Here is a 26,277-nt window from a genome sequence, read left to right as displayed (position 1 = left end):
ATTATTTATCACCATGGCAAACATTCAGTATATGTTTACTGCATGAATAATCCTGCTTCCATTCAGCCAGGCATTGCAAAGAAGCACAGTGTTAAAATTAAAATGAACGAGTGAATGAATGAATGAAAAAAAGAGCGAGCAGGAGGGAGGTGGGAGGGCACGAGGGCAGTGGGAGACAGAGAGGAAGGAAAGATGAATCTGCTTCACCATCGACTTCTGAACTGCCTGGTTCTGGGTTAGAACTGCACCAGTGTACTTATAAATGGATTTTTTACAGTTAAGTACTGTAAATATATTTTCCCTTTCTTATAACTTTCTTAACATTTTCTTTTCTCTAGCTTACTTTATTATAAGAATACAACATATGGGGGCACCTGGGTGGCTCAGTGGTTGAAGCCTCTGCCTTTGACTCAGGTCATGATTTCAGGGTCCTAGGATGGAGCCCCACATCTGGCTCACTCTCAGCTGGGAGCCTGGTCTCCCCCCAACCCCGCCCACCTGCCTCTCTGCCTGCTTGTGATTTCTGTCTGTCAAATAAATAAATAAAATCTTAAAAAAATTAAAAAGAATACAACATATGATACATATACAAAATGTATGCCAAATGACTGTTTACCGTATCCATAGGCTTCCAGTTTACTTTTTCAGTCAAAAGTAGGCTATTAAGGGGCACCTGGGTGGCTCAGTGGGTTAAGCCTCTGCCTTTGGCTCAGGTCATGATCCCAGGGTTCTGGGATCGAGCCCCGCATCAGGCTCTCTGCTCGGTGGGGAGCCTGCTTCCCCACCACCACCACCTCTCTGCCTACTTGTGATCTCTCTCTCTGTCAAATAAATAAAATCTTTTAAAAAAGAGGAAAAAGAAAAAAAGTAGGCTATTAGTAGTTAAGTTTTGAGGGAGTCAAAAGTTATATGCATATTCTCAACTGTGTCAGGGGCACGTCAGCACACCTAATTCCTGTGTTGTTCAAGGGTCAACTTGTTATTTCCAATTTTTTTAAACCGCCAAGTTCAATTCAAAAATGAACACATCTGTATTTAAATATAGTGATCAAGAGTATGTCAGTATGGTCCTTTAAAGAGGGTATCTTATGCCTGTACATCCCAGATTACTTTGATCCATTCCATGGGAATGACTGCAGTTGCGTTTGGATAGGGTATATAAAACTCAACGTATACTTTCCTGTTCACAGCTCTACTTTAGAGAGCTAAGACCCTCCTTCAAAAACAAAAAAAAGAGCAGGAGAGGGGATACAGACACACAGACACACACACACACAAAAAAATGGTATCAGGGCATCAAGGCAGACCAAATTCCAGGGTTTTACATTAATCATGTTCTATTACTTTCTATCAATGGTTTTCCCTAGATTTAATTAGCTTCTTTTAAAAAACAAACAAACAAACAAACAAACAAACAAACTATTTTATAGGAGCACGAGCACCAGAATGGCTCTGTGGGTTAAGCATCTACCTTCAGCTCAGGTCATGATCTCAGAGTTCTGGGATCCAGCCCAAGGTTAAGCTCCTTTCTCAGCAGGGACTCTGCTTTTTCCTCTCACTCTGCCCCTCCCCATGCTCATATGCACATGCACAAGTGGACTCTCTCTCTCTCAGAGAAATAAGCAAATCTTTTTTTTTTTTTTAAGATTTATTTATTTGACAGAGAGAGATTACAAGTAGGCAGAGAGGCAGGCAGAGAGAGAGAGGAGGAAGCAGGCTCCCTGCTGAGCAGAGAGCCCGATGCGGGACTCGATCCCAGGACCCTGAGATCATGACCTGAGCCGAAGGCAGCGGCTTAACCCACTGAGCCACCCAGGCGCCCAGAAATAAGCAAATCTTTAAAAAAAAAAAAAAAAAAAAAAAAAAAAACTATAGGGATTCATTCCTATTAACATCCCAAATTTTAATTAATCATATCACCATTAAAGACAAAGGATTCAGGAAAGAAGAGTGGTAATGAAAAAAGCTTGGGTCGTGAAGAAAGATAGGGCTTAAATGCAGACTATCAGTTGCTAGCTGTGCAACCCTAAAGAAGTCAGTTAGCTTCTGAGTTTGGTTTTCTATATAGATGTGCAACTGGAGTAAGTTATCATGAGAGTTTAAAGCAATCTAACACAATAGTAGATGCAGAACAATACTCAAATTTCATTTTTCTTTCTTTTCTTCGGGAAATATATTTTTTTGACTGAGAAGAGGAAGTAATTTTGGAACATGAAAATGGCTGACTGTCTGGATATGGAGGTCTCTGAACTGCTAAGGAACAATATAGGAAAAGAAGAGCTAATACCAGCGTGGAGGAGGAAACTGGGATAAGGAAGCCATGTGGAGACCACTACTTGCTACAGCCTGTCATGCTTTAAAACTCCCCCTATTCAGTTCAATCTCCCCAACCTACATTTGTCCCCTCTTGCAAAGTCAACCCTCACCTTCTACTTTCCAAATAGCAAGTAAAGAAAATGCAGGAAAAAGTAGGATAAACCCAACATTTTACAATGTATGCTCTTAACAACATCCCTCCCCTGGGCTGGCCCTTCCTTTCCACCTTTATTATTCCTACAGCATGTACCTTTCCTAGAAACAGCAACCCCTATGAATACAAATGATCTTCTTTCCAAAACCTTAAACTATCAAATTCTAAGGGCCAAGATTCTAGAAAGGTATAAATGTCTGTTGTTTCCTTGGTTTCTTTGAACATACGCATTTATTCAGGTACAGAAACCTTTGGGATTTTATCTTAAAACCACTTAAGGACATAATCAAAAGGTTTGAGTATCAAACAAAGCCACCTATCTATAACACATCCTGTTCGCAAAAGTGTCCCAGAAACTCGATATGAACAAAATCCTTCTGTTTATTTCTAGGAGATAATACTGTGGTTTTCTGTATCCAACAGTATGCCTTACACACCCAAGGCAATTATGTTTTCTTCCTCTACTCAAACAGAGCATCTGTTGCTAACACAACACTGAAGTCCAAGTTATTTTCACAGACAAAAAAGCAGCTGGTCAAGCTAGTCCATCTGCTGACTAGCCACCATCAAGCTTCTGTAAGACTGTCCAGTTAACTTAACTCCTATTGTCAGACTGCATGAGTCACAACTCCCAATCCTCTTTCAATTAGGATTCAACAACTCTTTTTTGACACCACCATTTGAAATCACTTATTACAGACACAAAAACAGAAAAACGTATTTTAAAACTCAAGGACAAAGGTTAAAAATGGTAGATTGGATTAGAAAAATAGTTACACAAATTATCAACAAAAGGAAAAAGTTATTTTGAAGTTGGGATTATGAAATTCATAACAATAGCCAGCAGTACTCAATGTGGGCTAAGCACCAAGGATTTTTAAAAACTAACATGATCTTCTCAATAACCTTCTGATGTAAGTACAATTGTTACCTCTCTTCTATAGATGAGAAAATAGAGACACATAGCGAACTACCCAAGTTCATTCAGCTCATAGTTGGTAGTAATACTGGAGACCTGGCTCCAAAGCCATCCTCTTTTTAATAATTTAAAGCCCAAATCCCAATTATTTACTAACAGGTGTATATATTCAAGCCATCCTCACCATTTGCCACTTGTAGTACCTCACCATTTTCCTTACAATGACTAACGTATCATAGCTGCTACTATTTTCATTATAACATGTTATTTTGTTTTTTCTATTTATTTGAGAGAGAGTGTGTGTGCGTGAGAGAGAGCAGGAGCGCGACCGAGAGCACAAGCAGAGGGGAGGGGTAGGGGGAGCTGTAGACTCTCCAGTGGACCAAGGAGCCCGATGAGGGGCTCAGTCCCAGGAGCCCAGGATCATGATCTGAGCCAAAGGCCAAAGGTAGACCCTTAACCGACTGAGCCACCCAGGTGCCTGTCATTATAACATTTTATAACATGGAAGAATAATCACACCTGAGGTGTAATACTTACTTAAAGAGAAATACACAGTTCATTATTAGTTGAGGTATAGAACTGATTCTGCAGTAATTCATGAGAAAAAAATGCTGAAATTCATAGCAATAAATCGGTTATAAGCATTCACACCCAATACTTGTTTTAAGCTATAAAAGAAAATAGTTTTTTATTAGAAATATTATTTGATACCAACAAATGAAATGAAATTCAGCACCTTTTCTAACACTGAGAAGTGAAATTTCAAAGTTATCACAAAGAACAACTAATTCCTTGCTACCTCTGGGGAAACTGCTGGCAGTACTTGTAGCTACTCAAAAACATCATTTGGGGGGCGCCTGGGTGGCTCAGTAGGTTAAGCGGCTGCCTTCGGCTCAGGTCATGATCCCACCGTCCTAGATGGAGCCCCCCATCCGGCTCCAGCTCAGCAGAGAGCCTGCTTCTCCCACTCCCTCTCCCTACTTGTGATCTCTCTGTCAAATAAATAAATAAAATCTTAAACAAACAAACAAACAACAACCATTTGGAATGAGACCAAATAAGTTCAAGTCTTAGCCTAGAGCTAGTGGTAGGACCTTGCAGGACCTACAGATTCCAACTCAAGCCCTTATTGAAGTGAGGGATAATGCGTGCCCTGGCAAAATAAAGATGATCCATATTAAAATACTCTTTAAAATTCCATTTTAAAACACATAGAGTACTTTAGTACTTTGTAAACTTTAAAACACCTTGTTTTCATAACGAATTATTTCACCTGATTTTTACACTAACTCTATAAAATATTCTTACTCCCAATGCATAAACAAGGAAATAGATTAATCCCAGTTAAGAGATTTGCTCCGTATCACAGAACCAGTAAACAGCACCATGGAACCCGGGTCTCTGCCCTGAATTAACATCCATTCACCTACCATATGACTTTTACCTAAAAAGTTTAATAAGTTAAATAAGTTTTAAAAAAGTTAAATAAGCAGTGAAATGTTTTACAAATTAAGACAAAGATGTTTCAAACATATATATTCCAAGTAAACAAAATGTTAATTTTTTACAGATGTCTAATAGTCATGGAAATGAAAACAGTATACCCAGCTGAGTTTCAAGATGCATGCATACAATTAAAACTAAATCATATGCACTTTAGTAAAATACTATAACAGTCAATGCTTCAAACACCACTACACGATTTTCCCGTGGCCTCCCTGGCCCCCGCCGTGCTCCTTGAGGCGGTGAATCCAAGCAAAGTTTGAGAAAACATTGTTCTAGTAAGTTTTTCCAGTGCTTTCCATCTAAGAATAGAACAGAATGGCCTCTTGGATATGCCCTTGTTTTCCCTGCTACATTATTAATAACTCTTGTCCTCACCTCCCATACTATCCTATACTTCAATTACTATCCTCTAACAAAGAGAACAGGATGGTTATTTCTATACAGAGATTATGCCTGAAGATCAATAATTCTAACTGTATTCAAAACATTGGCTATGTTCTCGAAAACGGGGTTTTTTTTTCCCCCCCTTAATTGAAATTACTAGTCTTCTCTTTAACTTGTCCGGAAAGCATGCACGGGCCACAACAACCATTAAGGTAACTAACTGTGACGAGCAAGAAACGGGTCGCAGACGGTGGGCCGGCGAGCTCTCCTTCCCAGATCAGCTACAACTCAACACCAAGACCTGCCTCCGAACCGGTCCCGAGGCGGGTGGGAGCGGGGGGCGCGGTCCTAGGGAGACTGGGTTCCCGACCTACAGCAGGTCGCATTGTGCCAAGAAAGCAGGCTGAGTCGAGGAAGCAGCCTCAGCTTCGGCGTCCGCAGGTAGTAGACCCCGCGCGCCTCGGCTTCTGCTAAGGAGGGATTAAACCCGCGCTCGCAGGCGGGGAGGCTCGAGAAGCAAAGGCGGCCTAGAGCGCGGCAGGAAATCACTGGGAAATGGGGACAGCTCCCTTCTTCCCCTCAGGAGCCAGGGCCCAGGGCCAAAGGCCAGCTTGGGTCACCGGGCGCGGTCCCCGCAGCCCGGCGAGCGCCGCGGGAGGAGGGAGGGTGGGGGCCGGCAGCCTCGCCCTCGGCCGCCGCAGCCCAGCCTGGCCTGGTCAGCCCCGCGCGCCCACCGCCCACCCGGCCCCGGGCGCCCCAGACATCCATCCCCGCCAACGTCTGCGGCCCCGCGCCTCCTTCCCCCCACTTACTTTCTGGGAGTCCATGGCCAGGGGCTAGACCCGTTGGGCCCGAAACCGCGTCGAAGAATCGTGCGGCGAGGCGGACGGAAATCGGGCACGCCAACACGGTCCCCACGGGCCCCGCTCTCCTCCACCGCCGCCTCAGCTTCAAGCTCAGCCTCAGCCTGCAGCGGCGCCGCCCGGCCCCGCCCGGTCCGCGCCCAGCCAGAGCGCGCGCCACCGTCGCGCCGCGGTTGCCCGGGTGAAAGGGCGGCCCGCAGGAGGGAGGGCGCCCGGAGCACCGTGCGCATGCGCACTGCCGCGAGACGGGATGGGGCGGAGGGTGGCCAGGGCTGGGTAGGAGGGGCAGTGCTAACCTCCTAGCGCCGCGGGTCCACAGACCGAGGCTTTCCTTCCTTCCCGCATCCTTTTTCCCCCAGCACGCGCTCTCTCTGCAGGTCTTGGAATGGACCACTGGGTATCCAGCAGCCGGGCCCGTGGGGTGGGCAGGGGAAGGAAAGCTCTGACCCTCGAGAGAGCCCCCTCTCCGCCCTGCACGCATCTGAAGCACCCCCGACACTGGCTGTCCAGGAGCAGCCAGGCTAGACCAGGCCCGCTGTCTGGTGACAAGGAAAGGGCTGGGATGGAGGATGTAGTGGAAGCATGGGAAAGGCCTGTAGGGACATTGGCAGAAACCTCGGTAGACCGTGGAGCCTAGTAGACCTTCCCCAGAGAGCCCTCCTGGGGATCGCGCTGTGATTCTGGCCAAGTCACTCTCCCTGGGCCTATTTCGTCTTCCTTAAAATAAGAGCAGTAATGCTGACTTTGCAGAGCAGAGCATTGTTAGGATAAAATAACGTATTTGAAGTGCCCGGTACATAATTAATGGCCAGTAAGTTACAGTTGGTGGTGGGGGGCTAGAACCTGTTCAGTCTGGCCTGAAGGGACCATGAAAACTATAGAAACTTAGGGGAGGTAGGCTTGAAAAGGTTCTTCCTCAAGCAGAAAGGCCTCAGTCCACCATTTGGATGACTCTGGAGAGGCTCAGAAGAGTTCCAACCAGGCAATCACGCACGATGAATGAACACAAGGAAAATAATATATATTGAGCACCTATTAGGTACCAGTTCTCTGAACCTGGGAATTCAGCTGTGACAGGGCCCTGCTCTTACAGTCTAGTATAGGAGGCAGAAGAAAAAAAGTGTCTATCTATCTATATAGTAAACTAATGTAAATACACACAGTGGTAGGGGCACTATAATATATATATATTTGCATATATGTGTGTATATATATGTATGTATGTAGATATATGGCAGTTAGAGGCACTATAAAGAAAAATTACATGGGGTAAATGGACTCGGAGAATTGTGAGGGCTTCATTTTCCATAAGAAGGTCAGGGAAGGCCTCCAAAGAGACCTTACTGAACTGAGAGAATGAGGCATACAAAGATCTGGGGAAGAGCATTCTAGATAGAAGGAACAGCAAATGCAAAGACCCCAAGAGGGCATGAGCTCTATTTAAGAAATCAGCATTTATCCTACAAGTCTGTAATTGTCTCTATACTGTGACTTCCATGAGGGTCAAAATTTCTTTTCCTCATATCTGTATCCCCAGCACAGGGCCTGCCATCTATGCACTCAATAAATCCTTTTTTTTTTTTGTACTGGACAGACATGTACAAGAAACAGAACAAAGGGCACAAAAGGAAAACAGGGACTTGGTTCAAGCTGGGTGGACAGTGCTTGAAGGCCAGGGTCCAGGGTGTGCCTATATGCACAGTTTTGCTCCTGCAGCTGAAAGGAGTAATGGCATGCAAACTTGCAGAGAGCTGTCTCTTGGTATCAAGGGAAAGGAGCCTCCTATCCAAGCCACCCTGATTCCATGCGGAGCGGTGGACAGCCAAGCACCAGCCTCTAGGGCAGGCCTGCAAGCATGGAGGCCCTTCTCCACACTGGGTACTCACTGCAGCTGAGTCAGGGAGAAATGCAGCCTAGGGACTGCAGAACATTAGAGGTCAAACCGCATGACTGAGTGCCCGAGCCCTGTCCCTACCTTCTGCTGTGGGACACATCACTAAGGGGGAGAAATGGTATTTAGGGCTGTCCCCATTTCTCTTGCTGCAAGGACTTTACTTCAGAGAGAAACCCCTGCACACTTTATGACTGATAGGTATAACCACAGGAGGAGATAGAAAGAGGCTTTGGAGACAGTAAGTCGCCGCTGAAATGTGATCGCCAGAATACTGTCACAGGTCACTTCCCAGGAGCTCACTCCTGGCTTCTTGCCTCCTTACTCATCCAGCTCTTTCCCTGCAGCCCAGCCAGGAGCCTGCAGCTTTGGACAAGTGCTCTGCCCCATTTGACTTCTGCCCTTGCGTGATCTCTCTTTCTTCAGGCAGGCTGACTTCCCTGGCCAGCTCACCCAGGCCTTCTGCTTGCCCTGGTTGCTCTCTCTTCTGGCTGTGATTTCTGTCTTTCCCCACCTATCCACACTCTCTGGCGGCAGTGCTCACCTGGCTGGGCTCTCAGTCAACACCCCCACCCCACTCCTGCTGCTATGCCTTTTCTGTACTTAACTTTTCACCGCCAAGTCAGTTTGGAAATTTTCAGAAAGCAAAGCCGCTGTTCTCAAATGTAATCCCCAGGCCAGCTGCATCAGCACCACCTGGGAACTTGCTAGAAGGGCAAATTCTCAACCTTCATCCCCAGACTAACTAAATTGGAATCTCTGGCAGGAAGGTCCAGAGAAACTGTGTTTTGACAAATCCTCCAAGTGACTGATGTACACTAGAGCTTCAGAACCAATGAACTAAGAGAAAGCAAATTGTTTAAAAAAAATAAAAATAAAAAAGACAAGCAACTACAGAGGCATTAAAAGCAATGTTCTAACCCTTAGGTTTCTAATTCTGAGATAGAAATCTACTCATAGGTATTTATTTTATGGTGGTTCCTGGGCCTCCAGGAATGTCTTTCCGAGGGAACATCAAGCTAGAATAAGCTCAGGATTGGCACTGCTGATATGAAGAGTCTGGCAAAATTGTCTCTTTCAGAACCAGGTTCTCTCTCCTCTCTTGCCAGGTGTTGCTCCCGCACCCTAAACACCCTCCCCCGTCTCTTGGGAGAGAACATTCCTTCCCTTAAGTATCGCCAACACTGTTCCCCTTTGGGAGTAGGTGTAGGGCCACAGGCCTGGAGTCAGCAGTCTGAATTTAAATCCTGACCCTGGCGCCTACCAGCAGTGTAGCCTGCAGTGGGTCTTTCCTCTAGATCAGCCTCAATTTCCTCATCCGGAGCAGTGATCATGATCACAGTCATTCCCAGTTTTGGTGGTTGTGAGGATTAAGGAGATTACATATGCAAAGCGCTGAGCTTAGTACACATTTAACGAATGATAGCTGTTACTATTATTACTCCCTCGTACATCATATCCTCCTGTGTCACCCTTGGATGGCCTTTATCACCGCTTGGTCTTTGGGGGCTTAGAAGTCCTACTGTCACCCCAACTCCCATTTTCATTGTTATCCTGGTTTCTCTGAAGCATAATCACTGGCCAGATACTGCTCTTTGTTGAAGCCCTAGATCTCCACCTATTTCTCCCTGGTAATATCGGGCCTGATCTCAGCATACACCACCTCACCCAGGAAAACCATGGGTTTCTCTATGCCTCAGTGTCTTCCATTGTGAACGAGGCATCATAACAATACCACCTGTGGGGGGTTTGAGTTGATGAAACAGGATAATTCATATTAAGAGTTTAGCAGTCCCTGTCATGTAGGAAGTATTCAAAAAATATTAGCTATCCTCTCTTCCCAATCTTAGAAACCTAATTCTTCTTTTTCCCCTGCCTCCTTCTCACTAAAACAGACTCAACCGAAAGTTCTGGAAGCCCCTTGAACTCCGAGTACTAATTTCTGATCCTAGGAACTCCTTTTAGACATTTATGCTCTCTGGGAAGAAAAGGATGATCCTGGTCTGCTGTGGTCTAGCTCCGTAGTTGGAGAGCTCTAAGCAAAATGGGCAGCAATCAGTGCACACCAACATGACAGAGGGCCTGGAAACCGTGAGACGAGACACAATGAAAAGTGCCTATGAGTATTTAGCCTGGAAAGGAAAAGTTTCTCATGTCAGAGAGGACGTGATCATTGGCTTCAAATCTCTCTAGGGCTGTGGTGTGGAAGAGGCCAGTGACTTGTTCTCTAATATCCTACCAATAGAATTAGACCCGATGAGTGGAAGCTACTAGAAGATGCATTTCCGGTCAACAAAAAGTCCAGCTTCCTAACAGCCATACAGAGCTGGAATGGACTTGGGTGGCGGGTCCCTGTCTGTGGAGGTGTCCAAGCAGGGGCTAAGCATGTGCCTGGCAGAGCTTTCCTAGGGGATCAGGCAGTGGAAGGGTAGATGGCAGAGATCACTTTTAACATCTTTCTGAACCCTGAGGTGCTGTCATGCTGCAAACTCGAAGCCAGTAATGATTCGTTCCCTTTCTGACTCAGCTTTGCAATTGTACTCACCTCTGGAATGTGCTCTGTATCCCTTCTCCCCACCCCCACTCTCATACGCTCCATTGTAAGAGGCCCCTCTCCTTCCTGGGATAGGGCATGAAAGGGGCAGTTAACTGAACTGTAGCCATTATGATGTTGCTATGTCACAATACCTTCTCCGTGCGTGATGGCTTGCTTTCTGCTAGGCACCGGAGACACCAGGTAAGTGAAGTCTGGAAGACACAGATGTTTCCATCGCAGCCTGCCTTGGCTCTCGAAACGCCTCTGGACTCCTCTTGTTCAGAGAATGACCAAGCACAAAGCAAATGTTTCTGCCTGTTGATCTCTCCATTGTGAAAGGATGCTGCCCACACCCCACCACCCCTGCCTGGCTCTCTAACACAGTAACAGGCTCACTGTTCCTAGTGAGAACATTACTCAGCAGCCCCTCTCCCTCTGCATATACTTGGAGAATGGTGTGGGCCAGAATGAGACGGAGAGATTGATAAAGGGTGCTGGTGAATTGAGCACCCAGATTCTGATGCCAGACTGAGTCCACATGCCGAGTCTACCACTTTCCCACTGTGTGGCCTTGGGCGATCCAGTAACCTCTTTACCTCAGTGGTCTTATTTGTAAAATGAGACTATTAGTAATACCCACTTGAAGGGGGTTGTCAGGAAGATAAATGACAGTGTATGTAAAGTGCTTACCTAGAATCATGTCTGATTTATGTCAAGTATATAATATATGGTAGCTCTCCATTATTTATTTTTATTTTTATTTTTTGAGAGAGAGCATGAGTGGAGTGGGGTGGGAGGGGTGGGCAGAGGGAGGAAGAGAGATAACCTTAAGCAGACTCCATGCCCAGCACTGAGCCCAACAAGGGGCTCGATCTCATGACCCTGAGATCCTGACCTGAGCTGAAGTCAAGAGTCAAGTCATTCAACTGCCTGAGCCACCCAGATGCCCCTATCAGTTATTATTTTCTAAAAGAAACCATTCTCCTGAGCACAGTGCCAGGAGATAATAGTGTCTGTGAGCCTTTGATACTGTCGGGCTACCGTCAGATTCAGATGGTGCCACGTCAGAACTTCCGGGAAACAAGTCTCTTGAAATCCATCTCTCTCATTCTGCTGGACTTCTCTCTAGCAATTGAAATTTGAAGAAGGAAAGTGACAGAACCAAAGCTGGATGGGGTAACTTAAGACAGCAGGCATGAAGGGAAGACAGGATCCTCTCCAAGCCAAAGAAACAGCCTGAGCAAAGGTGGGAGGGAATGAGGAGAACAACTCTGGAGAATGGAGATAGGAGGTGAAATGAACAGAAAAAGGAGCCCTCAATGCCCCTGATCCCGGAGAAGTATTAAGAAAACATTGGAACATACAAATAAAGGAATATTCTGCAGCATGAAAAATTATCTTTTTGAAAAATACATAGCAATGTGGGAGGAAGCTTGTATTACAATTTAAAAACAAGGGGCACCTGGGTGGCTCAGTGGGTTAAAGCCTCTGCCTTCAGCTCAGGTCATGGTCTCAGGGTCCTGGGATAGAGCCCTGCATCCGAGCCCTGCATCGGGCTCTTTGCTCGGCGGGGAGCCTGCTTCCTCCTCTCTCTCCGTCTGCCTCTCTGCCTACTTGTGATCTCTCTCTGTGTCAAATAAATACATAGATGTCTTAAAAAAAAAAAAAAGAATTGTGTAAGACTTGATGATTCACAGACCTGTACCCTTGAAGCACATAATACATCATATGTTAATAAGTAAAATAAAAATTAAAAAAAATTTTTTTTTAAGATTTTATTTATTTATTTGACAGAGAGAGATCACAAATAGGCAGAGAGGCAGGCAGAGAGAGAGAGGAGGAAGCAGGCTCCCCGCTGAGCAGAGAGCCCGATGCGGGACTCGATCCCAGGACCCTGAGATCATGACCTGAGCTGAAGGCAGCAGCTTCACCCACTGAGCCACCCAGGCGCCCCTAAAAAAAAAATTTTAACAAAAGGATGTTCTCTCTCTGTCTCTCACTGCCTCCCACCACTACACCCTGCCCAGCATGCTCTCCCTTTCTCTAAAAAAGAAAAAAGTGACTCAAAAGGAGGGGGGATGGGTGAAATAGGTGATGGGGATTAAAGAGTACATTTATCATGATGAGCACTGAATAATGCATACAATTCTTGAATCACTGTTTTGTATACCTGAAACTAATGTAACACTGTATGTTAGCCATACTGGAATTGACATTTTAAAAAAACTAAAAAAAAAAAAAAAAAAAGAATCAAAGACAAATTGACTTTGAGACATAAATTCAAATCTAGCATGACTTCCTCATGATTACAAAAAAAAAAAAAAAGGCAGGATGTGAAAAGAGATTAGTAGGGGTCAGATTGTTATAGTCTCTAAATTCCAGGCTGGGGTGTTGGGATTTGAGCATGTTGTAAGTGGGAAACCACTTACAGGTTCATGAGCAAGGGGTTATTTTAGGAAACGTGATTTGGCAGGAGGAATAGGAAGGACATGAGTGGGATGAGTCTGGGGTGGGGAGTTGGCTGGGGACCCAGAGACCCAGATGTCTCCCTCCTAGTCCTTGTCCCTTAAGCTTCCCGGGTTAGATCCCCAAAACCTCCACCCCCATCCTGACTGTGCCACCACCTCCTCCACCATTAAAATACAGTGAATATCTCAGCATTACGAATCTTTAGGTAGTTTTTCAGTCCAAAGGAAAAAATAATAACTTGGCTTTCTTCCTAAGTCACCTAAAACAGGGATCAGCTAACTTTTTCTGGAAACACCCAGACAGTCTATATTTTAGGCTTTTTCAGGCCATATGATCTCTGCCACAACTATGCAACTATGTAGAGAGAAAGCAGTCATAGACAACACAGACAGGATTGGAGATGTCTGTGTTCCCATAAAACTTTATTTACAAAAATAGGTTGGGGGCTAGATTTGACTCACAGGCCAAGTTTATCAGCCTTTAATCTAAAAGCACATTGTGTTATTCTTCTTAGAAAATAATTCCATTATTACTCAATGCCTCTAAAGCTTCCCCGACCCTCCCTCTTAGACACTTCCCATACACAGCCCCATCCCCGTCTCTAGTTATGAAAGGAATGCCAGTGACCATAGGCAAAGCAGTGTGTTAGGCAAAGCGCTGTGGATCTAGATCTAGACAGCGCCCTGTCTCTGCCAGCTGTGTGATCTGACACAGAGCGCACAACCTCTCTGAGCCTCTCTCTGTTTCTTCACAGACGAAATGGAGGAAGTAGGTGCAACTTTATAGGATTTTTGTGAAGATCAGATGTTTTCAAGCATGCAGTCTAATGACTGGCATGGAATAAGCATTCAATAAATAGTTATGAACCCACACTGAGTCTATAAATAGCCCGAATGAGGAGAATTCCATTGCGGATCCAGCCTTCAGGCCAGTAGCGGTGCTGGAGAGAGAAGCAGCAGAGATCACAGAAACACACACGAGGCTAGATAAGAAGGCAACGCAAACTTTGAAGACGCTGTTACAAGATGAATTTGTATCAGATACTTCTGATGAATCATTTATTAGCCAGCCCCGCTGTGCCAAATCCGCTCGGCTGCTGGTGCAGTTCGGCAACACGGTCGCACGCTTCCATCCAAGTAATAAGATCCCGCTCTTCATCCACAGACTTGCAACAGCTGGTGAGTGGGAGACCCTCGTGTAAACAGCCTCTTCTGAGTTCATTCTTCCGGCCTCATGGGACCAGTCACCTTCGCTTCAGCTGAAAAATAAACACATCAGGAAAATGAATGCTTCTGTCCTAGGGGAACACGACACAACGAGAATCAATCAATAACAAGAAATAGCGTGGGGTCATCTTTAGAGAAAATGCTGTGAAATGGAAGAAGGCTAAGTACAAACACACACACACACACACACACACACACACATTAACAAATAAGAAAAGACCCTAAGTTCAAATCTTGATCTTTTGTCCTCATCAGCTTTTTTTTTTTTAAAGATTTTATTTATTTATTTGACAGAGATCACAAGTAGGCAGAGAGGCAGGCAGAGAGAGAGAGGAGGAAGCAGGCTCCCCACTGAGCAGAGAGCCTGATGTGGGGCTCGATCCCAGGACCCTGGGACCATGACCCGAGCCAAAGGCAGAGGCTTTAACCCACTGAACCACCCAGGCGCCCCGTCCTCATCAGCTTTATATTTGGAGTCAAGTTATTTAAGGTCCGTGTCTACATCCCCCCGCCCGTATAAAAATGAAGATAGTCATGGTATGTTCCTTTTTTTTTTTTTTTAAGATTTTATTTATTTATTTGACAGAGAGAGGGAGATCACAAGTAGGCAGAGAGGCAGGCAGAGGGAGAGAGGGAAGCAGGCTCCCCACTGAGCAGAGAGCCCAATGTGGGGCTCAAACCCAGGACCCTGATATCATGACCTGAGCTGAAAGCAGAGGCTTTAACCCACTGAGCCACCCAGGCGCCCCTCATGGTATGTTTCTTTACACTTGTGAGAATTAAGAACAGTCCCTGAATAATCATGATTGTCCTGTTAGTGTTTGCCAGTGTTGGTGTCAGCATTATTCTTTGAAAAAGATGTTTTCAGAATAGCTGAACAATGAAGTCAAACAAACACATAATGAATCCAATTCAAAAGGAATCTGAAAAATCTGAATCTGTGATACTCTCCAAGAGCCAAACCTGAAATTCACATGAGACTCTGGAGTTCCGTCTCCTGTGACTCAGCAGTAGGACAGGTCAAACCAGGAAGATGGGTGTTTCCATCATTCGGTTCAGTTCAAGAAACGGTGACCGAGTACAGTATACCAAAGCCGGCAGCTATGTGCTGTGGTTTTATAAAAGGATATCCTTATTCTTAGGAAATACATAATGAAGTGGTTAGGACTAAAGGGCCATGATGTATGCAAATCATTCTCCAATGGTTCAAAAATATTGGGTGTCCCTATAGAGAGAGAGAGAGAGGGAGAGAAATGTTTAACAATAGGTGTGACAAGAGTCCTAGTGTTCTGTGTACCATTCTTATCCATGCAGCTTTTCATAAGTTTGAAATATTTTCCAAATAAAAACTTTTTAAAAAGCCCAGTAGGGTGGGTTAAAAATAGAAAAGAAGCATTGACTCCAGCTCAACTATGAGACAAGCACAGGGCGGCAGCAAGGACAAGCAGAGGGGATGATGCGGTCCTGACAAGACGCCAAGAGAGCTTGGACTTGAACGAGGGGACATACAGTTGGCTCTAGGATTCAAATGTACAGTGGAGTCAGGCTAAGATCACCCTGAAACACATCTCCCCGGTGGGCCCTGCTTGTGCCCAGGCACCTAAAACGGGTTGTATGTGGCACTAAGACTAATGTTGCTTGAAACCCTTGCCCCGTGTTTCATTTTAGGGTTTTAGTCCCGAAATTTTTGTTTCCCATGCCAATTATTGCCTTTTTGCTGATCCCCTGCCAAAGATTTCTCCCCATCTTCAATCCATTTGGCAAACTGCTGATAGAGTAAATCCCTAAATCATTTCTCTCATTGCATCATTTCCTCACTCAAGAAGTGACGATGCTTTCCTATGTTCTAGAACACCGTTTCTAAACGTCGCTGTCTCATCACTTCCATGTTTTATGATTTCACATACTTCGATTTGTAGTTTCAACTTTCAAGATTTTTTTTCCTGCCACTGAAACAAACACAAGCTATGATTAGACCGATACCCGAGAGTGGCGGATGCTTAGTTTCTGTCTTACGTTCTGAACACTAGGCTGAGGCCCAAGTTGTGATTGGTCTGAAATTGACATAAAAGTTTTTCCTCCTGTTTTTGTAATTTAGATACACTTTTCAATTTTAGAATGGTTTTAGGTTTGCAGAAAAGTTGCAAAAATAATACAGAGAATTCCCATATACACCACACCCTGTTTCCCTACTGTTTGTATCTTACATCACTATGGACATTTGTTAAAATTAACGAACCCATATTGGTATATGCTAATTAATTACACTTTATACTTTATTCAGATTTCATTCATTTTCCTTAATGTCCTTTTCTATCCCAGGATCCAAGGGACAACACTACAGTTAGCTTCCCTTCTATTCTGAGACTGTAAAATATTGTTTAAGAAGCCAAATGTAAAAAATATAGTCTTTTTTTTAAACATAAAATGCGTGTTTATTTCAATCATCAAAGATGGCTTAACACTAAAATCTCACCATATACCCAGTTATTAGTATAAAAGAAAATGTATGTAGGGGCGCCTGGGTGGCTCAGTGGGTTAAAGCCTCTGCCTTTGGCTCGGGTCATGATCTCAGGGTCCTGGGATCGAGCCCTGCATCCAGCTCTCTGCTCAGCAGGGAGCCTGCTTCCCCCTCTATCTCTGCCTGCCTCTCTGCCTACTTGTGATCTTTCTCTGTGTCAAATAAATAAATATCTTTTTAAAAAGTTTTAAAAAAAGAAACTGTAGGTATTCATTTGTATAGATACAGTAAAGGAATTTGATAAAATTCAACATTCATACATGATTTAAAACTCTTAACAAACTAGGAATTTCCTTTCTTTTTGTTAATCTTTTATTTTGAAATAATTTTAGATTTCTAGAAAAGTTGTAAAAAAGAAAAAGGACTCCTGTATCACCTTCACCAAAATTGGCAATCATTTACATTTTATCACATATGTTTTATTAATGCCACTCTGTCTATACTACTTTTCTGAACCATTAAAGAGTAACACATGAAATCTCTATGATGTGTGTAGTCTGATTGAGTAAGATTTTATACGACACTTTATAATCATCTTTCCTACTGCCCTTGAACAGTAGGGGCCGTAGGAAAGTTAGATGCTGTGCATCTAACAGTATCGAACTCATCCCGAAGCATTATTATAACATTCATTGCAAGACTCCCTGAATTTTCCCTTTATGTCAGAACCTCTGGGAGCCCAGATTTCACGTCCAAGACTAGATCTAATTAGCTAATCCAATAAAGTTTGCTTCTTATACAATAAACCGCAGTTCTCTACACAGGACTTCACACAGAGATTTCCTGAAATCTCGTGTTTGATAACAGAGGGTGCTAAAATGAGCTCTCACCACCACTGGTGGAAAGTACCTCAGTAACATGACTGCCGGTATTATTCCCTCTGGCCAGGAATATTAGAGTGTCCTTTAAGGAAAACTATGGTATCAGCTGCCTTTAAGCTGCCAGTGGCTTTTCTCTGGTTCAATTATCAGGAGTCTATCTATTAACCTTGCTCAAAGAGCTCATTAGCGAATAGAGCTAATTAATAGGCAAAGTTTAAGTGCCCTTCCTAGCCTCCAATATAACATGGGCTCTGCATTCCTTTCAGTACCTTTCATTTCAGTATTCCTTTCATTTTCATTCAGTATTCCTTTCATTTTCCCCTGCATAGCTGGAGTAAAAAGAAGGCGTTCATGGTAACATCTAAACAAATGGCCATATTTTTCCCACCAGGAGTGGGTAATTTCCCATTCTCTCTCTTAAGGAAGAGAAACAATACCCTTTTGTCAGACAGTTTTTTAGATGGAAACAACTTAAATTCCGTACCCTTTAGTACCCTACTAGGGAATAGTATCCCATTAGCAAAGAGCTAATAGTTATAAAGATTTCAGACACTGAGCATATTTGACAGCAACTCTTTCCAAAAGAAATACTTGGCATGGAATTTTAAACAGCCAACATAGGATTTTTACCAGTTCTATTTTTTTTAAGCTTTTTGATGTTTCCCTTGTCTGTTTAAAAACGCAGTATAAAATTAAAATGAATTTTTACAAAAAGAAAAATTTATTAATAATTTCACCATTGTAGCATACCTATTTCAGGATTATGAATTCCCCTTTATCTTTGGCTAAGCCTGTGTTCTTTTTACCTCACATTTTATTATAAGCATTTCTTATGTCTCTGGTATTTATTTTATGTATATTTTTTAAGGGTTATATAATATTTCATTAAGTAGATGTATAATTATTATTTAAACATTTCCCTAATGTAGTTTAAAAGGGGAAAGACTTTTTCTGTTTTCTTTTTTTCCCCTTTTGTCAATTTATTTTTACTACATAATCTCTTTTATTATCTATCTGAATTTAGCATTTTTTAAAAAAGAGTTATTCGTTTGAGAGAGCGAGCGAGCAGTGGGAGAGGCAGAGAGAGGGAGTGAGAGAATCTTTAGTCAGACTCTCCCTGAGCATGGGGCCCGACATGGAGCTCATTCCCAAGACCCTGAGATCACAACCTGAGCCGAAATCAAGAGTTGGTTGCTTAACTGACTGAGCCACCCAGGATACCTTGAATTTAGTTCGTTTGAAAATGTTATCTTGCACCTTACTTCAGTTTCCTCCAAGTCATTTTGTTGTTTTCTCTTTGTTTTGATCTCTCTCCTGTCATAGAGACTTGACTCAAGGGTCTGGTAATTCTTATTTAAGAATGGGGCCTTGAGCAGTGCCTGGGTGGCTCAGTCAGTTAAGCAGCTGCCTTTGGCTCAGGTCAGGATCCCAGGGCCCTGAAGTGGCCCTGCATCAGGCTCCCTGCTCAATGAGAAGTCTGCTTCTCCCTCTCGTCTGCCCCTGCCTCTACCTGTGCTCTCTTGGTTGCGTTCTCTCTCTCTCAAATAAATAAAGAAAATCTTAAAAAGGAAAAAAAAAAAAAAAGATTGGAGCATGAAAAGCTAGTTGGAAGTTTTTTATTTGTAGGTAGAGTTGAAGTGCTTCACTCAAGGTGATTTGGCTGGGCCTTTTAGTTGGAGAACCTGTGTTAGTTTCTCTAGGTATTTTCTCTAGGCCTAGTCGGGTTCCCCAGAGAATAATTTTCCAATTTCCAACTTAGTGGGCAAAGGCCCAGTTGCTAGGATTCCAGGAGCTGAAAGAAGAAAGAAGGCATCAGGTCCTCTCTTCCAGTATTCAGACTTCCAATTAATCCCCCTGATTTAAGTGTGGTAGCTCTGCTTCTTATATCCCCTTAAATTCTATTCTAGCCTCTTTAGAGAATACCCCTCTAGCTGTCTGTTGGGGATAAGAAGGGGCCGTTGTCTGACTTCACAGAATAGAGGATGGTGTTTGGAAAAGTTTATTTTTTAATAGACATTTAAAAATTTTAATGACAACTTAAATGCAATAAAGTACACAAATTTTAAGTATACACACCTAATGCAGTTTTGCATGTATACGTATGCATATAACATCCAGATTGGCATATAGAATATTTCCAGCACCCGGGAAGACTCCCTCATGGCCCATCAGTCAAAACCCTCCACAAAGTAACCATTATTCTCTTGGGTTTTACCATAGATGACTTTTACCTGTTCTTAAACTTGAGTTAAAGGAAATCACACTGTATGTGTGATACAAATGTATTTGTGTCTAGCTTTTTGCTCAATATTATATCTGCATGATTTATTCATGCTGTTTCAATTTAGTTGTAGCTCATTCTTTTTCACCTCTGTGTAGTATGCTATTGTTTAAATATACCACAATTTATTAATCCATTTGAATATTGTGGACATGAATAATTTCCACTTTTTACTATTTTTTAATATATTTTTGAAGATTTTATTTATTTTTACTTAATTGAGAGAGAAAGAGAGAGCACAGCAGGGGGAGCAGCAGGTAGAGGAAGAAGGAGAAGCAGTCTCCCCTCTGAGCAGGGAGCCTGATGTAGGTCTTGATCCCAGGACCCTAGGATCATGACCAGAGTTCAAGGCAGATGCTTAACCAACTGAACCACGCAGGCAACCCTTTACTGTTTTTTTAAATTGTAGTATAGTTGACATAGAGTTTTTTCCAGTTTTTGGCTCTTATAAATAATCCATTCATGAAGATTATTAAGCATATCTTTTGGCACACATATGCCCACACTTCCATTGGGCATATACACAGGAGTGAACTTGCTGGATCTTAGGACATATATTTATTTTTAGCTTCAATAATACAGCAAATAAGTTTCCAATTTGTTGGGAACCAATTTGTTTTCCCATGAGCAGTGAGTGAGAGTTTCAACCTAGCCAACACCTTAAATTTTAGTCATTTCGACGGGTGGGTAGTAGTATCACATTATGATTTTAATTTGCATGTCCTAGATAACTGAAGATGGTAAGCACATTTTATATGCTCATTGAGCATTTAACTGTTCTCTTTTGGGAAGTGCCTGCTCAAGTCTTTTAACCATTTGGGTTGTCTTTTTCATACTCATTTGCAGAAATTCTTTATAAATTTTGGATAGGAATTCTTTATCAAATGTGTATTGAATAATGTCACTTTTCCAATCTGTGGCTTGTCTTTTCTCTCTGTTAGTGGTGTCTTTTTTTTTTTTTAAGATTTTATTTATTTATTTGACAGAGAGAGATCACAAGTAGGCAGAGAGGCAGGCAGAGAGAGAGGAAGGGAAGCAGGCTCCCTGCTGAGCAGAGAGCCCGATGCAGGACTCGATTCCAGGACCCTGAGATCATGACCTGAGCCGAAGGCAGCGGCTTAACACACTGAGCCACCCAGGTGCCCCTAGTGGTGTCTTTTGATGAGCAGAAGTTCTTAGTTTTTATTATGGCAAATGTAAGGCTCGATTTTAAGCAACTTAAAAAGGAAAATTTTGTTTAAAAATCAGGGTTGTCTTGGGGCGTCTGGGTGGTTCAGTCAGTTAGCCATCTAACCCTTAGTTTTGGCTCAGGGTCATGAGATCAAGTCCCACATCTCAGCGGAGACTGCTTTAGATTCTCTCCCTCTGTCCCTCCTCTGGCTAGGGTGTGTGTGTGCACGTGCTCTCTCTGTCTCTCTCAAATAAATAAATAAACAAACAAATTTATCTTAAAAAAAAAAATCAGGGCTGTCTTTCTGGGTTTTCCGCAATGCACTGCAATAAAACTTGTGCTGAGCGGAAAACCATCTTTGTTCCAAAGTTCAGGGTTATGGCTCTTGTTCTAGCTCTCATCATAATAGAACATTACCAGACACAAACTCTGTACCATGCTACTCTGTGATCTCTGGGGTCCACCTTTGGTCTAGAAGACCACATTGCATCAAAGCTTTGGTCCCTAAAGAAATAAGGATAAAACTTCCAGGCCCAGAGAATCACTGTCTCTGTCCCCCTTCCATATACTTTGTTAATAAAATAATATCCTTTTGGGTGTTTTCTTCAATCCTGCAGATGCCTCCCCCCAGCTACCTTCAACCAAGTGAAATGGAACAACAGGCATTCTATTATACACAAATGATAAGGTTTTATTACTTCTAACAAGGAGTGGTCTGAACAGACAGTTGGCCTACAAGGTAATTATTGACAAAGAGAAGGCCTATAAAGCAACTATTCAAAAACTAGAGCCACCATTTAACTGTTTTTAGCAAATGAAAAATGGTAGTAGAGTCAAAGTACTGTTTTTGGTAACCCTGGAAAATGTTGGAAGTAGGCCAGAAATGGAAGTCCTCAATCAAGACTGGTTTATTGTGCACAGGAGAGACTGGGAATTCATTATTTATCAGATGAATTTGAGGATGCTGGGCTGGACATGTGGAGGCTCTTGAAACTGGTCAGAGTTACACTCTCTTTCCAGGTTCAATTCTGAATAGGAAGAATAATTATTTTTAAAATAATGTTTTCCTAGGGGCGCCTGGGTGGCTCAGTGGGTTAAAGTCTCTGCCTTTGGCTCAGGTCATGATCCTGGGTCCTGGGAGGGAACCCCGCATCGGCCTCTCTGCTCGGTGGAAAGCCTGCTTCCTCCTCTCTCTCTGCCTACTTGTGATCTCTGTCTGTCAAATAAATACATAAAATCTAAAAAAAAATAATGTTTTCCAAATTAATTTATAAATCTAGTAGTCTTCTGCTTAAAACTGCAGAGGACTTTTTGACAATAAACAGTTACTAAGTGATTTTATATATCAAAGGATAAAAAATGCTATATGGAAAAATGAAGGGTATTAAGCAGACAGGGACTGTGGTGGTTGGGTCACTCTTTTCTCTAAGTAGTTCAAGGAAGGAGGTACTGATAAGGTAACATTTGTACTGAGACCTGAGGCAAATGAGGGCACGAGACCTGTGGAAGCAAGTACAAAGGCCCTGAGTTACCCCTGGTTACATGGAGAACAGAAGATGCTGGAGGAGGTCTCCAGCTAGCACAGAATGATTGAAGACAGAATGGTAGGAAATGATTTGAGAGTAGCAATAGATGGGTTAGCGGGTGGAGGGTGAATCATGTAGGGACTCTGAAACCTATTCTATTTATTCTGAATGAGAAGGCGAGCCTTTGGAGAGTTTTGAGCAGAGGACTGATGAGATCAGACTTAGATTTTAAAAGGATCGCTCTGACTCTTGTGCTGAGAAGAAAATGTAGGGGAACAAGGCTGGAAGCAAGAAGATGAGTTAAGAACCTGTTACCATTTTCCAGGTAAGCATAAAGGGTAGCAGCAATGGAGGAGGTGAGAACGATTGTATTATGGCTCTCTATGGAAAAATAGAGTTGACAGGATTTGCTAATGGGCCGGGTGTAGGGCGTGAGAGAAAAAGCATGGTCAAGGATGATTCACAGCTTCTGTTCTCAGCCAACGCAAGGCCAGAGTGGCTATTTACTGAGAGTTCAGGTAGGGAATGTTACATTTGTCATGCTTATTAGAAATCCAAGTGGCGATGGCAGGTAGGCAGTTGGAGAGGCTTAAAAATTAATCTGCATTTCATCTAGAAGAATAATGGGCAAGAGTTGCTATTAAATAAAACTTCAAAATAAAGATTAAGGTGGGAATTGGCTTCACAGACATGAAAGTGCAATCTAAAACTACAATAAACAAAACTGACGCAGAAAACCAGAGAGATCAATGAAACAAGAAATATGCCTTGAAACAGTTCCTCCAAGGCTTCTCTGCGTTTACAGATTTAAGCATTGCTGTTTTTACCGTTGGCAATGAGCTCTGAATCTTCGTGACGATTTAGCTCTAAAATTTGCTCAGGTACGCAGTTTTCCCAATGGAAACTTCTTTATTGTTTGTCCCTCAATATACATAATTATTATCAAAAAATTATAGTAATGCAGAAAGCTGTACTCTCATATCCCTCCAGGCTTTGAGATAATCTGTGTTTTTGTTTTTGTTTTTGTTTTTTTTATCCTTCGGGTCTTCCTTCTAGGGCATAATAGGAGTTGTGTGCCTGTGGATCTGGAAGAGTGTCACTCAACTGAGAGTGAGCCCAGCTAATATCCACTATGGAGATGTGAATGCAGCTTTGTTTTATTTTTTTAATCAAATTCCCAGTAACTCATTACTGGTTAAAACAAATGTGGCTTTGTTTTATTTTTCAGATTCCCAGTAACTCATTAAAGCTTCCTACACCATTCAAGAACACTGAGATTTATTAAAATATGGAATAACTTTACCAATATCACAGTCATAGTTATGGTAGCAAATACATACCCTATAGAATGTTTCCCAGGTGACACACCTCCTGCTAAACGCTCTGTATGCACCAAAGAATAGGATCCTCTTCACAATCCCTCTTTTATAGATGGGGGAGCTTAGGGTTTGATGAGCTAAGTAACTTATTTCAAATAAAAAAAAAAAAATAGCAGAGCCAGAATCTGAACCCAGATGTGGCTGATCACAAAGTCCAAAGTCCAAACTCTTGGCTTATTAATTTACTTCTTGGAAATTTTAAGGGGTCTACTGCATATGATAAAACATCTTTACAAACCAGTGAGGGAAGGGATGAATTAGTCAATAAATGATTTGGTGGAAATTCGTTTAATATTCAATATGGGCTTCTTTTCATATTATATAACGAGATTATTTCTGGCTATTAATAAATATGAAAAATGATAGATAGAATCATTGAAAACACAACATACATTATATCTTAATGTTAAAAAGAAAAAATATGTGAAAAATAGAAGAATATAGAGGTAAGTATTTTATTGATTTAGGAGAATAGGGAAAAACTTGAACAAAAAACTGGAAAAATAACACAAAATAAATCAATTTGTCTATCATAAAAATTTAAACCACTTATACATAAAATATCACTAGCAAAATTAAAAGACATATTATAAATAAGGAAAAATATCTGCTATGAATATGACTGAAAAAGTGCTAATATCCCTGATATCAAAAAATCTCTTATCCAACAGGAAGGAAAGCAGTGATAGTTCAATAGCAAAATTGGCACAGGACATGAACAGAGAATTTACAGAAGAAGAAATATAAAGGACTGATAAATTAATGCAAAATATTCAACTCACTAATAAAGAAATGCAATGTTTTTACAAGAGACTATCATTCATCTTCTGGCTTTAGGGTTATCAGAAGTGAATGAGAATGGCATCAGGACTATTTGCCAGGTGTGGGAAAATGGAGACATTCATAGACCTTAGTAAATATTTACTTTAGTAAATTGGTACAACCTTTCTTAAAAGCAATTTGGCAACATGTATCAACATTCATAAAGTCCCTTTACCTTTTGACCTAGTGATACCACTTCCGGATGTCTATCTTAAGGAACCAATCAGCAGTGTGACAAATACAAGTCTACAATCATAAGATTATACATAATCTAAAAGTTTAATGATAAAACATTAATATGAGGAAATATAAATCCACTATCATAATCATGTTTCTGAAGAATATTTAATGATCTGCAATATGTTTGTGTTATATTTATTTATATACCTATATATATTGTTAAATGGTAAGGACAGGATATGAAAGTTTCTATGTATATATGTTTTATCATTAACTGTGGAAATGAGATATATAGGTGGATAAATATTATAGATACATAAATATATAGCAGGAAATAAAATCATACAATTAGTTAATTGTGGTTAGGGGGTTAGGGGGTAAGGTTTTCTCTCTTTTCTGGAAATATTTTCTACATATATTAAAAGGAAAATGTGTTACTCTAACTTAACTTTAACTTAACAAGAACCCTTGAAAGTTCATTGCTTTTTAAAAATTTTTTTAAAAATTTATTTGAGAGAGAGAGAAAACAAGAGAGGAGAGAGGTCAGCGGGAGAAGCAGACTCCCTGCTGAGCAGGAAGCCCAATATGGACTGGATCCCACAACTCCAGGATCACGACCTGAGCCAAAGGCAGTCGCCTAACCAACTGAGGCACCCAGGCATCCCAGAAGTTTATTTCTTTTTACCTAATAAGTCAGTCAAGTTCCAGGAATGTATCCTTAACAATGAAAAATGATAAAGACAAAGATTTCTATGCAAAAGTGATTGCTTTAACATTATTAATAACTCTAATTTTGAGAGGGAACTGCTAAATTCAATTATAGAAGAAAGACTGAAGAAAATATAGTACATAAAATGAAAGAAGGTTGTAAATCTATTAGTCCTATCTACTAGGAATTTTTAATAACACACAATAAAATTCTCATATTTTATGTTAAGGGAAAACAGGACAGTAATTATTCAATATGTATTTAATTTACTGTAACCTTTTATTTTTAATATGATTTGGATTAGATAGATAGTAGATGGATACCCACATGCACTCTCTTTCATTTATGTATAGTCATTTATTTACTCATTTATTCACTTATTTTTCAATTTTTCCATTTAACAATTTCTTTACAGAGACTGGACTTGAATCCAAGCTCTGGCAAAAAATAACTGGACTTTGGGCAAATTACCAATCAATCTTCCCTTAGCCTCTGTTTTTTCATCTGTAAAATGAAGAACACCCACTGTGCAAGAGTAAATGAAGTAAATGCATAGAAGGACCCAGAACAATGACTTACTCATAAAATGTTTTCAGGAAA

General features: G+C 41.8%; 2 protein-coding genes across 6 annotated transcripts in view; both read right to left on the bottom strand.

The window, feature by feature from the left end:
- The window catches only part of FSD1L (fibronectin type III and SPRY domain containing 1 like), a 73,831-nt gene extending 63,158 nt beyond the window's left edge, over positions 1-10,673 (bottom strand). For 3 of the 5 annotated variants that reach the window (XM_004747737.3, XM_004747738.3, XM_004747739.3), the window contains exon 1: positions 10,582-10,673. In XM_004747737.3, coding sequence (XP_004747794.1) covers positions 10,582-10,635 — 54 coding nt within the window. In that variant the 5' untranslated portion in view covers positions 10,636-10,673. Of the gene's footprint in view, positions 1-6,094; positions 6,345-10,581 lie in introns of those variants that run through there. The other 2 variants (XM_004747740.3, XM_013053831.2) reach the window with 1 other exon arrangement.
- A 3,412-nt stretch (positions 10,674-14,085) lies between these two features.
- Positions 14,086-26,277, bottom strand: part of SLC44A1 (solute carrier family 44 member 1) — a 202,014-nt gene continuing 189,822 nt past the window's right edge. Inside the window, exon 16 of the mRNA XM_045081650.1 lies at positions 14,086-14,299. Within this exon, the coding sequence (XP_044937585.1) occupies positions 14,285-14,299 (15 nt within the window). The 3' untranslated portion in view covers positions 14,086-14,284. The remainder of the gene's footprint in view (positions 14,300-26,277) is intronic.

Source organism: Mustela putorius, unplaced genomic scaffold (assembly GCF_011764305.1).
Source record: "Mustela putorius furo isolate JIRA1106 unplaced genomic scaffold, ASM1176430v1.1 tig00000580_pilon_pilon_pilon, whole genome shotgun sequence".
NCBI lineage: Eukaryota > Metazoa > Chordata > Mammalia > Carnivora > Mustelidae > Mustela > Mustela putorius.
The sequence above is the reverse complement of the archived record's forward strand: the minus strand, read 5'-3'. Positions and strand labels throughout refer to the sequence as shown.